We start from the raw sequence: 12,990 nt of genomic DNA on the forward strand, positions 1-12,990 counted from the left end.
ACAGACTTTATTCTCTACAGTTCAGAACGGCTACAACATACTTTATTCTCTACAGTTCAGAACAGCTACAACAGACTTTATTCTCTACAGTTCAGAACAGCTACAACAGACTTTATTCTCTACAGTTCAGCTACAACAGACTTTATTCTCTACAGTTCAGCTACAACAGACTTTATTCTCTACAGTTCAGCTACAACAGACTTTATTCTCTACAGTTCAGAACGGCTACAACAGACTTTATTCTCTACAGTTCAGCTACAACAGACTTTATTCTCTACAGTTCAGAACGGCTACAACAGACTTTATTCTCTACAGTTCAGAACGGCTACAACAGACTTTATTCTCTACAGTTCAGAACGGCTACAACAGACTTTATTCTCTACAGTTCAGAACGGCTACAACAGACTTTATTCTCTACAGTTCAGCTACAACAGACTTTATTCTCTACAGTTCAGCTACAACAGACTTTATTCTCTACAGTTCAGCTACAACAGACTTTATTCTCTACAGTTCAGCTACAACAGACTTTATTCTCTACAGTTCAGCTACAACAGACTTTATTCTCTACAGTTCAGCTACAACAGACTTTATTCTCTACAGTTCAGAACAGCTACAACAGACTTTATTCTCTACAGTTCAGCTACAACAGACTTTATTCTCTACAGTTCAGAACGGCTACAACAGACTTTATTCTCTACAGTTCAGAACAGCTACAACAGACTTTATTCTCTACAGTTCAGAACGGCTACAACAGACTTTATTCTCTACAGTTCAGAACGGCTACAACATACTTTATTCTCTACAGTTCAGAACAGCTACAACAGACTTTATTCTCTACAGTTCAGAACAGCTACAACAGACTTTATTCTCTACAGTTCAGAACGGCTACAACAGACTTTATTCTCTACAGTTCAGCTACAACAGACTTTATTCTCTACAGTTCAGCTACAACAGACTTTATTCTCTACAGTTCAGAACGGCTACAACAGACTTTATTCTCTACAGTTCAGCTACAACAGACTTTATTCTCTACAGTTCAGAACGGCTACAACAGACTTTATTCTCTACAGTTCAGAACGGCTACAACAGACTTTATTCTCTACAGTTCAGAACGGCTACAACAGACTTTATTCTCTACAGTTCAGAACGGCTACAACAGACTTTATTCTCTACAGTTCAGCTACACCAGACTTTATTCTCTACAGTTCAGCTACAACAGACTTTATTCTCTACAGTTCAGCTACAACAGACTTTATTCTCTACAGTTCAGCTACAACAGACTTTATTCTCTACAGTTCAGCTACAACAGACTTTATTCTCTACAGTTCAGCTACAACAGACTTTATTCTCTACAGTTCAGAACAGCTACAACAGACTTTATTCTCTACAGTTCAGAACAGCTACAACAGACTTTATTCTCTACAGTTCAGAACGGCTACAACAGACTTTATTCTCTACAGTTCAGAACGGCTACAACAGACTTTATTCTCTACAGTTCAGAACAGCTACAACAGACTTTATTCTCTACAGTTCAGAACGGCTACAACAGACTTTATTCTCTACAGTTCAGAACGGCTACAACAGACTTTATTCTCTACAGTTCAGAACGGCTACAACAGACTTTATTCTCTACAGTTCAGAACGGCTACAACAGACTTTATTCTCTACAGTTCAGAACAGCTACAACAGACTTTATTCTCTACAGTTCAGAACAGCTACAACAGACTTTATTCTCTACAGTTCAGAACGGCTACAACAGACTTTATTCTCTACAGTTCAGAACAGCTACAACAGACTTTATTCTCTACAGTTCAGAACAGCTACAACAGACTTTATTCTCTACAGTTCAGCTACAACAGACTTTATTCTCTACAGTTCAGAACGGCTACAACAGACTTTATTCTCTACAGTTCAGCTACAACAGACTTTATTCTCTACAGTTCAGAACAGCTACAACAGACTTTATTCTCTACAGTTCAGCTACAACAGACTTTATTCTCTACAGTTCAGAACGGCTACAACAGACTTTATTCTCTACAGTTCAGAACAGCTACAACAGACTTTATTCTCTACAGTTCAGCTACAACAGACTATTCTCTACAGTTCAGAACGGCTACAACAGACTTTATTCTCTACAGTTCAGAACGGCTACAACAGACTTTATTCTCTACAGTTCAGAACGGCTACAACAGACTTTATTCTCTACAGTTCAGAACGGCTACAACAGACTTTATTCTCTACAGTTCAGCTACAACAGACTTTATTCTCTACAGTTCAGAACAGCTACAACAGACTTTATTCTCTACAGTTCAGAACAGCTACAACAGACTTTATTCTCTACAGTTCAGAACAGCTACAACAGACTTTATTCTCTACAGTTCAGAACGGCTACAACAGACTTTATTCTCTACAGTTCAGAACGGCTACAACAGACTATTCTCTACAGTTCAGCTACAACAGACTTTATTCTCTACAGTTCAGAACAGCTACAACAGACTTTATTCTCTACAGTTCAGCTACAACAGACTTTATTCTCTACAGTTCAGAACAGCTACAACAGACTTTATTCTCTACAGTTCAGCTACAACAGACTTTATTCTCTACAGTTCAGAACAGCTACAACAGACTTTATTCTCTACAGTTCAGAACAGCTACAACAGACTTTATTCTCTACAGTTCAGAACGGCTACAACAGACTTTATTCTCTACAGTTCAGAACAGCTACAACAGACTTTATTCTCTACAGTTCAGAACGGCTACAACAGACTTTATTCTCTACCGTTCAGAACAGCTACAACAGACTTTATTCTCTACAGAACTGCGTTAGCCTGGCAGGAGCAGACTCCAGTTGAGAGACCGCAGAAAGACTGTTACTTCCCTACTGAACATTTCCCAGGGTGGTCGAGGAGTAGCTGTGGTTTCTCTTGGCCCTGATAGGCCAGGCGTATATAGGGCATGACTATGGTGTCTCTATAACAAAGTAGGGCATGACTATGGTGTCTCTATAACAAAGTAGGGCATGGATATGGTCTGTGTAGATAATGCTATGGACCCACACATAAAATCGTATATATGCATTAATCAATTGTCTGTTTTTGTCCAACTTCAAGTCGACTATTTTCTGGGTGAGGAAGACATTGTCAAGAACCCACAATCATCCATCAACTCTATAACAGAGATGGACTCCTCTTACACATAACCTGGACATTGAGGGCTTCCACCATTTTAAAGTGGTCACCTGGATGGAATGATCAGAGTTAAGGTTCGGACATTACTAAGCTACTGTATATCATGGCCACAAAGTTCCGTTCTGCTTAAGGTGATTGCTCTCCCATAGGCACCAATGCATTAGCAGCTGGGTTTGGTCTGTTCAGCTCATTGACTGTATAAGAATCAGAAGAAACTAGTGGGTGGAATGTCTCGCTTCCTCTTCCCTCGGTCTATATACAAAGAGGTAGACGGGGTCAGAGAGACTGACTTCCTGTCCTGGTGACCACTTCCTCTCCAGCGGCCAGTCTCCTGTACAGATCGCTGAGGTCGTCTGGTCCAGGTGTGTGTGACTCCGGCGTAGACGGGGTCAGAGGGCCTGACTTCCTGTCCTGGTGACCACTTCCTCTCCAGCGGCCAGTCTCCTGTACAGATCGCTGAGGTCGTCTGGTCCAGGTGTGTGTGACTCCGGCGTAGACGGGGTCAGAGGGCCTGACTTCCTGTCCTGGTGACCACTTCCTCTCCAGCGGCCAGTCTCCTGTACAGATCGCTGAGGTCGTCTGGTCCAGGTGTGTGTGACTCCGGCGTAGACGGGATGTCAAAGTCTGATGACACCTGAGACTCCGTTGGCTCTGATTGGTGAGTGTGGCTGCCACTCTCCTCCCCCCCAGCATCCAGATTGGTCAATGCATCTCCCTGACACCGGTCTTCTGATTGGATGAGCATGCTTTCAGCCTGACTCAGGCCTCGCCCAGCCGAGAGAGGAATTGACGGCGAGGGGAGTTTGGCGTAGTCATCAACAAACAGCTCTGGGGTCTGGGAGCCTGTGAGTGTGGAGTGAGAGGGGCTTGTGTGCGAGCAGGAGTGTGGTTGGCTGGTCTGGCTGTCCGTCAGTATCTCCGTGGTGAAAAACTCCTCCCAGCGAGGAGGAGGGGTGCCAGAATTAGACACAGACCCCTCGTCTCTCTCCCCACCTCTCTCTTCTTCCTCCAGGTCTCTCTCCTCCTCATCATCATCATTAGATTCGGTACAGTCCATGTAGTCTCCTGTGATGAGAGGTATGTGTGTTAGGGGTAGAGGTTCGTCGGGGGGGTTAGGGAGCGTTGTGGGTGTGGCCTCCTGCATCATCACCCTCTTCCTGACAGGGGCCAGGTCCGCCCCCTCAAACAGCCAATCGGCACAGTCCACACCTGGTATAAACAACAGAGCCAATCACAAAGCAGTGAAATAATGTAGAAAGGCTGGTTGGAAGGGATAGCTGGCTGTGGTCAGGAGAGAGAGTCTCACCGTGGGTGTGCTGCTCTGGTCTGGTGCGTTTCAGTGTTCCCAGAGGTCTGTAGATCACAGCCGAGGAGGACCGGTCCCTACACATAGACTTCAGCCTGGAGACACACGGTTACACATAGACTTCAGCCTGGAGACACACGGTTACACATAGACTTCAGCCTGGAGACACACGGTTACACAGACTTCAGCCTGGAGACATACGGTTACACAGACTTCAGCCTGGAGACACACGGTTACACATAGACTTCAGCCTGGAGACACACGGTTACACATAGACTTCAGCCTGGAGACACACGGTTACACATAGACTTCAGCCTGGAGACACACGGTTACAGACTTCAGCCTGGAGACACACGGTTACACATAGACTTCAGCCTGGAGACACACGGTTACACATAGACTTCAACCTGGAGACACACGGTTACACACAGACTTCAGCCTGGAGACACACGGTTACACAGACTTCAGCCTGGAGACACACGGTTACACATAGACTTCAGCCTGGAGACACACGGTTACACATAGACTTCAGCCTGGAGACACACGGTTACACATAGACTTCAGCCTGGAGACATACGGTTACACATAGACTTCAGCCTGGAGACATACGGTTACACATACACACACAGACTTCAGCCTGGAGATACACGGTTACACATAGACTTCAGCCTGGAGACACACGGTCACACACAGACATCAGCCTGGAGACACACGGTTACACACAGACTTCAACCTGGAGACACACGGTAACACATTCACACGGTTACACATTCACACACATATGGTAACTAATGCAGTGCATTTGGAAAGTATTCAGACCCCCTTCCTTGTTCCACATGTTGTTAGGTTACAGTCTTATTCTACAATGGAGGAAAACAATGATTCAATCCATCTATACAGAAAGCTGATTCACATCAGGGTCAGACCTGATTAGTATTCAGACCCTTTCTGCAATTATTCAATCCATCTACACAGAAAGCTGATTCACATCAGGGTCAGACCTGATTAGTATTCAGACCCTTTCTGCAATTATTCAATCCATCTACACAGAAAGCTGATTCACATCAGGGTCAGACCTGATTAGTATTCAGACCCTTTCTGCAATTATTCAATCCATCTACACAGAAAGCTGATTCACATCAGGGTCAGACCTGATTAGTATTCAGACCCTTTCTGCAATTATTCAATCCATCTACACAGAAAGCTGATTCACATCAGGGTCAGACCTGATTAGTATTCAGACCCTTTCTGCAATTATTCAATCCATCTACACAGAAAGCTGATTCACATCAGGGTCAGACCTGATTAGTATTCAGACCCTTTCTGCAATGATTCAATCCATCTACACAGAAAGCTGATTCACATCAGGGTCAGACCTGATTAGTATTCAGACCCTTTCTGCAATTATTCAATCCATCTACACAGAAAGCTGATTCACATCAGGGTCAGACCTGATTAGTATTCAGACCCTTTCTGCAATTATTCAATCCATCTACACAGAAAGCTGATTCACATCAGGGTCAGACCTGATTAGTATTCAGACCCTTTCTGCAATTATTCAATCCATCTACACAGAAAGCTGATTCACATCAGGGTCAGACCTGATTAGTATTCAGACCCTTTCTGCAATTATTCAATCCATCTACACAGAAAGCTGATTCACATCAGGGTCAGACCTGATTAGTATTCAGACCCTTTGCTCTGAGACTCAATTGAGCTCAGGTGCATCCTGTTTCCATTCATCATCGATGTTTCTACAACTTGGGAGTCCACCTGTGGTAAATGATTAGGAAAGGCTCGCACTTGACAGGTAGAGCAAAACCCACGAGGTTGAAGGAATCCTCCGTAGAGCTCAGAGAGAGGATTGTGTCGAGGCACAGATCTGGGGAAAGGTACCAAAAGACATCTGCAGTATTGAAGGTCCCCAAGAACACAGTGGTCTCCATCATTCTTCAATGGAAGAAGTTTGGAACCACCAAGACACTTCCTAGAGCTGGCCGCCCAGTCAGGGAGGTGACCAAGAACCCGATGGTCGCTCTGACAGAGCTCCAGAGTTCCTCTGTGGAGATTGGAGAACCTTCCAGAAGGACAACCATCTCTGCAGCACTCCACCAATCAGGCCTTTATGGTAGAGTGGCCAGACGGAAGCCACTCCTCTGTTAAAGGCACGACAGCACGCTTGAAGTTTGCCAAAAGGCACCTAAAGGATTCTCAGACCATGAGAAACAAGATTGAACTATTTGGCCTGAATGCCAAGTGTCACGTCTGGAGAAAACCAGGCGCCGCTCATCACCTGGACAATACCATCCCTACGGTGAAGCATGGTGGTGGCAGCATCATGCTATGGTGGTGTTTTTCAGCGGCAGGGACTGAGAGACTAGTCAGGATCTAGGGAGAGATGAACGGAGCAAAGTACAGAGAGATCCTTAGGACATCAGACTGGGGCGAAGGTTCACCTTTCAACAAGACAACGGCCCTAAGCACACAGCCAAGCCAACGCAGGAGTGGCTTTGGGACAAGTCTCTGAATGTCCTTGAGTGGCCCAGCCAGACCCCGGACTTGAACCTGATCAAACATCTCTGGAGAGACCTGAAAATAGCTGCGCAGCGACGTTCCCCATCCAACCCGACAGAGCTTGAGAGGATCTGCAGAGAAGAATGGGAGAACCTCCACAAATACAGGTGTGCCAAACTTGTAGCATCATACCCAAGAAGACTTGAGGCTATAATCTCTGCCAAAGGTGCTTCAAAGTATTGAGTAAAGGGTCTGAATACTTATATAAATGTGATATTTTTTAAATATTTGATACATTTGCAAAAAATGTCTTAACCTGTTTTTGCTTTGTTATTATGGGGGTATGAGGAAAAAAAACATTGAATCCATTTTAGAATAAGGCAAAGAAAAGGTGAAGGGGTCTGAATACTTTCCCAATGCACTGTCCACACACAAACAGCCCTAATTCTCCACAGTCCTGTCATGGATTCAACAGCATTGGGTCTAAGGGTTAAGACATCCGCATGCTTCCCAGCCGAAACAGTACGGTAGAGTTCATACACTGAACAAAAATATTAACACAACTTGTAAAGTGTTGGTCCCATGTTTCAGGAGCTGAAATAAAAAGATCCCAGAAAAGTTCCAAATGCATAAAAAAAAAACATTTCTCAAATGTTGTGAATAGATTTGACATTCCTGTTAGTGAGTATTTCTCATTTGCCAAGATAATCCATCCACCTGACAGGTGTGGCATATCAAGAAGCTGATTTGAACAGAATTATCATTACACAGGTGCACCTCGTGCTGGGGACAATAAAAGGCCATTCTAAAATGTGCCGTTTTGTCACACAACACAGAGCTCTCATGTTGAGGGAGCATGCAATTGGAGCATGCTGACTGCAGGAATATCCACCAGAGCTGTTGCCAGATCATTTGTTAATATCTCTACCATAAGCCGCCTCCAACGTCATTTTAGAGAACTTGGCAGTACGTCCAACCAGCCTCACAACCGCAGACCACGTGTAACCACACCAGCCAAGGACCTCCACATCTGACTTCTTCACCTCAGACCACGTGTAACCACACCAGCCAAGGACCTCCACATCTGACTTCTTCACCTCAGACCACGTGTAACCACACCAGCCAAGGACCTCCACATCTGACTTCTTCACCTCAGACCACGTGTAACCACACCAGCCAAGGACCTCCACATCTGACTTCTTCACCTCAGACCACGTGTAACCACACCAGCCAAGGACCTCCACATCTGACTTCTTCACCTGCGAGACCATCTGAGACCAGCCACCCGGACAGCTGATGAAACAGTAGAAGTTCTGCACAAACTATAAGAAACCGCCTTGGGGAAGCTCATCTGCGTGCTCGTCGTCCTCAGCAGGGTCTTGACCCGACTGCAGTTCGGCACGCTGGAGAAATGTGCTTTCACGGAGGAATCGTGATTTCAACTGTACCTGGCAGATAGCTTTTATAGTGTTGTGGTGGGCGAGTGGTTTGCTGATAACGTTGTGAACATCACCCCACTGTCACTATGGGGCCATAACCCCACTGTCACTATGGGGCCATAACCCCACTGTCACTATGGGGCCATAACCCCACTGTCACCATGGGGCCATAACCCCACTGTCACCATGGGGCCATAACCCCACTGTCACCATGGGGCCATAACCCCACTGTCACCATGGGGCCATAACCCCACTGTCACCATGGGGCCATAACCCCACTGTCACCATGGGGCCATAATCCCACTGTCACCATGGGGCCATAACCCCACTGTCACCATGGGGCCATAACCCCACTGTCACCATGGGGCCATAACCCCACTGTCACCATGGGGCCATAACCCCACTGTCACCATGGGGCCATAACCCCACTGTCACCATGGGGCCATAACCCCACTGTCACCATGGGGCCATAACCCCACTGTCACCATGGGGCCATAACCCCACTGTCACCATGGGGCCATAACCCCACTGTCACCATGGGGCCATAACCCCACTGTCACTATGGGGCCATAACCCCACTGTCACTATGGGGCCATAACCCCACTGTCACTATGGGGCCATAACCCCACTGTCACTATGGGGCCATAACCCCACTGTCACTATGGGGCCATAACCCCACTGTCACCATGGGGCCATAATCCCACTGTCACCATGGGGCCATAACCCCACTGTCACCATGGGGCCATAACCCCACTGTCACCATGGGGCCATAACCCCACTGTCACCATGGGGCCATAACCCCACTGTCACCATGGGGCCATAACCCCCTGTCACTGTCACCATGGGGCCATAACCCCACTGTCACCATGGGGCCATAACCCCACTGTCACCATGGGGCCATAACCCCACTCTCACCATGGGGCCATAACCCCACTGTCACTATGGGGCCATAACCCCACTGTCACTATGGGGCCATAACCCCACTGTCACTATGGGGCCATAACCCCACTGTCACTATGGGGCCATAACCCCACTGTCACTATGGGGCCATAACCCCACTGTCACTATGGGGCCATAACCCCACTGTCACTATGGGGCCATAACCCCACTGTCACTATGGGGCCATAACCCCACTGTCACTATGGGGCCATAACCCCACTGTCACTATGGGGCCATAACCTCACTGTCACTATGGGGCCATAACCCCACTGTCACTATGGGGCCATAACCCCACTGTCACTATGGGGCCATAACCCCACTGTCACTATGGGGCCATAACCCCACTGTCACTATGGGGCCATAACCCCACTGTCACTATGGGGCCATAACCCCACTGTCACTATGGGGCCATAACCCCACTGTCACTATGGGGCCATAACCCCACTGTCACTATGGGGCCATAACCCCACTGTCACTATGGGGCCATAACCCCACTGTCACTATGGGGCCATAACCCCACTGTCACTATGGGGCGCTATGATATGGGCAGGCATAAACTACAGACAACGAACACAATTACGTTTTATCAATGACAATGAGTGCACAGATCCTGAGGCCCATTGTCGTGCCATTCATCCACCGTCATCACCTCATGTTTCAGCATGATAAAGCACGGCCCCATGCTGCTAGGATCTGGACACAATTACTGGAAGCTGAACATGTTCCAGTTCTTCCATGGCCTGCATCCTCACCAGACACGTCACCCATTGAGCATGTCTGGGATCGACGTGTACGACAGCGTGTTCCAGTTCCCGCCCAATACCCAGCAGCTTAGCGCAGCCATTGAAGAGGAGTGGGACAACATTCCACAATCAACAGCCTGATCAACTCTGAAGGAGATGTGTCGCGCTGCCTGAGGCAAATGGTGGTCACACCAGATACGGACTGGTTCTCTGACCCACACCAGATACTGCCTGGTTCTCTGACCCACGCCAGATACTGCCTGGTTCTCTGACCCACGCCAGATACTGCCTGGTTCTCTGACCCACGCCAGATACTGCCTGGTTCTCTGACCCACGCCAGATACTGCCTGGTTCTCTGACCCACGCCAGATACTGCCTGGTTCTCTGACCCACGCCAGATACTGCCTGGTTCTCTGACCCACGCCAGATACTGCCTGGTTCTCTGACCCACGCCAGATACTGCCTGGTTCTCTGACCCACGCCAGATACTGCCTGGTTCTCTGACCCACGCCAGATACTGCCTGGTTCTCTGACCCACGCCAGATACTGCCTGGTTCTCTGACCCACGCCAGATACTGCCTGGTTCTCTGACCCACGCCAGATACTGCCTGGTTCTCTGACCCACGCCAGATACGGCCTGGTTCTCTGACCCACGCCAGATACTGCCTGGTTCTCTGACCCACGCCAGATACTGCCTGGTTCTCTGACCCACGCCAGATACTGCCTGGTTCTCTGACCCACGCCAGATACTGCCTGGTTCTCTGACCCACACCAGATACTGCCTGGTTCTCTGACCCACACCAGATACTGCCTGGTTCTCTGACCCACGCCAGATACTGCCTGGTTCTCTGACCCACGCCAGATACTGCCTGGTTCTCTGACCCACACCAGATACTGCCTGGTTCTCTGACCCACACCAGATACTGCCTGGTTCTCTGACCCACGCCCCTACTTTTTTTTTGAAGGCACCTGTGACCAACAAAAAAAATCATTATTTCACCTGAGAAACATCACCTGAGTCCTGTTCTCTCCCTCAAAAAGCATCCACAGGCTGCAGCTTGTGCAGAACAGCGTTGCCAGGGTCCTTACAGGAACCCAGAAATCAATCAATGAAATGTATTTATAAAGCCCTTCTTACATCAGCTGATGTCACAAAGTCAGACCTTTGACATGGTTGTGTTTATATTGTAGTTCAGTGTATGATGTTAACCCAACGAACTGAAGCATGCTGGCGCCTTTAGGGTGTTGGGGGTAAGGGCTGGGGTGTAAGGGGGTTGGCCGGCTAAGGTATTTGTATTTATTATGGCAGCAGCTACTCTTCCTGGGGTTTATTATGGATCCCCATTAGGTCCTGCCAAGGCAGCAGCTACTCTTCCTGGTGTTTATTATGGATCCTCATTAGTTCCTGCCAAGGCAGCAGCTACTCTTCCTGGGGTTTATTATGGATCCCCATTAGTTCCTGCCAAGGCAGCAGCTACTCTTCCTGGTGTTTATTATGGATCCCCATTAGGTCCTGCCAAGGCAGCAGCTACTCTTCCTGGGGTTTATTATGGATCCCCATTAGTTCCTGCCAAGGCAGCAGCTACTCTTCCTGGGGTTTATTATGGATCCCCATTAGTTCCTGCCAAGGCAGCAGCTACTCTTCCTGGGGTTTATTATGGATCCCCATTAGGTCCTGCCAAGGCAGCAGCTACTCTTCCTGGGGTTTATTATGGATCCCCATTAGGTCCTGCCAAGGCAGCAGCTACTCTTCCTGGGGTTTATTATGGATCCCCATTAGGTCCTGCCAAGGCAGCAGCTACTCTTCCTGGGGTTTATTATGGATCCCCATTAGTTCCTGCCAAGGCAGCAGCTACTCTTCCTGGGGTTTATTATGGATCCCCATTAGTTCCTGCCAAGGCAGCAGCTACTCTTCCTGGGGTTTATTATGGATCCCCATTAGGTCCAGCCAAGGCAGCAGCTACTCTTCCTGGGGTTTATTATGGATCCCCATTAGTTCCTGCCAAGGCAGCAGCTACTCTTCCTGGGGTTTATTATGGATCCCCATTAGTTCCTGCCAAGGCAGCAGCTACTCTTCCTGAGGTTTATTATGGATCCCCATTAGTTCCTGCCAAGGCAGCAGCTACTCTTCCTGGGGTTTATTATGGATCCCCATTAGTTCCTGCCAAGGCAGCAGCTACTCTTCCTGGGGTTTATTATGGATCCCCATTAGTTCCTGCCAAGGCAGCAGCTACTCTTCCTGGGGTTTATTATGGATCCCCATTAGTTCCTGCCAAGACAGCAGCTACTCTTCCTGGGGTTTATTATAGATCCCCATTAGTTCCTGCCAAGACAGCAGCTACTCTTCCTGGGGTTTATTATGGATCCCCATTAGTTCCTGCCAAGGCAGCAGCTACTCTTCCTGGGGTTTATTATGGATCCCCATTAGTTCCTGCCAAGGCAGCAGCTACTCTTCCTGGGGTTTATTATGGATCCCCATTAGTTCCTGCCAAGGCAGCAGCTACTCTTCCTGGGGTTTATTATGGATCCCCATTAGTTCCTGCCAAGGCAGCAGCTACTATTCCTGGGGTTTATTATGGATCCCCATTAGTTCCTGCCAAGGCAGCAGCTACTCTTCCTGGGGTTTATTATGGATCCCCATTAGTTCCTGCCAAGGCAGCAGCTACTCTTCCTGGGGTTTATTATGGATCCCCATTAGTTCCTGCCAAGGCAGCAGCTACTCTTCCTGGGGTTTATTATGGATCCCCATTAGTTCCTGCCAAGGCAGCAGCTACTCTTCCTGAGGTTTATTATGGATCCCCATTAGTTCCTGCCAAGGCAGCAGCTACTCTTCCTGGGGTTTATTATGGATCCCCATTAGT

The 12,990-nt window shown here is 47.8% G+C and overlaps 1 protein-coding gene across 3 annotated transcripts in view; it reads right to left on the bottom strand.

Moving 5' to 3' along the window:
• Nucleotides 1-1,175: 1,175 nt before the first annotated feature.
• Nucleotides 1,176-12,990, bottom strand: part of LOC115116518 (DNA cross-link repair 1C, PSO2 homolog (S. cerevisiae)) — a 37,075-nt gene continuing 25,260 nt past the window's right edge. For all 3 annotated transcript variants that reach the window (XM_065016176.1, XM_065016178.1, XM_065016177.1), the window contains exons 13-14: nt 4,495-4,589; nt 1,176-4,397 (exon numbers count right to left, since the gene is read on the bottom strand). In XM_065016176.1, coding sequence (XP_064872248.1) covers nt 3,691-4,397; nt 4,495-4,589 — 802 coding nt within the window. In that variant the 3' untranslated portion in view covers nt 1,176-3,690. The remainder of the gene's footprint in view (nt 4,398-4,494; nt 4,590-12,990) is intronic.

Source organism: Oncorhynchus nerka, unplaced genomic scaffold (genome assembly GCF_034236695.1).
Source record: "Oncorhynchus nerka isolate Pitt River unplaced genomic scaffold, Oner_Uvic_2.0 unplaced_scaffold_1101, whole genome shotgun sequence".
Lineage (NCBI taxonomy): Eukaryota > Metazoa > Chordata > Actinopteri > Salmoniformes > Salmonidae > Oncorhynchus > Oncorhynchus nerka.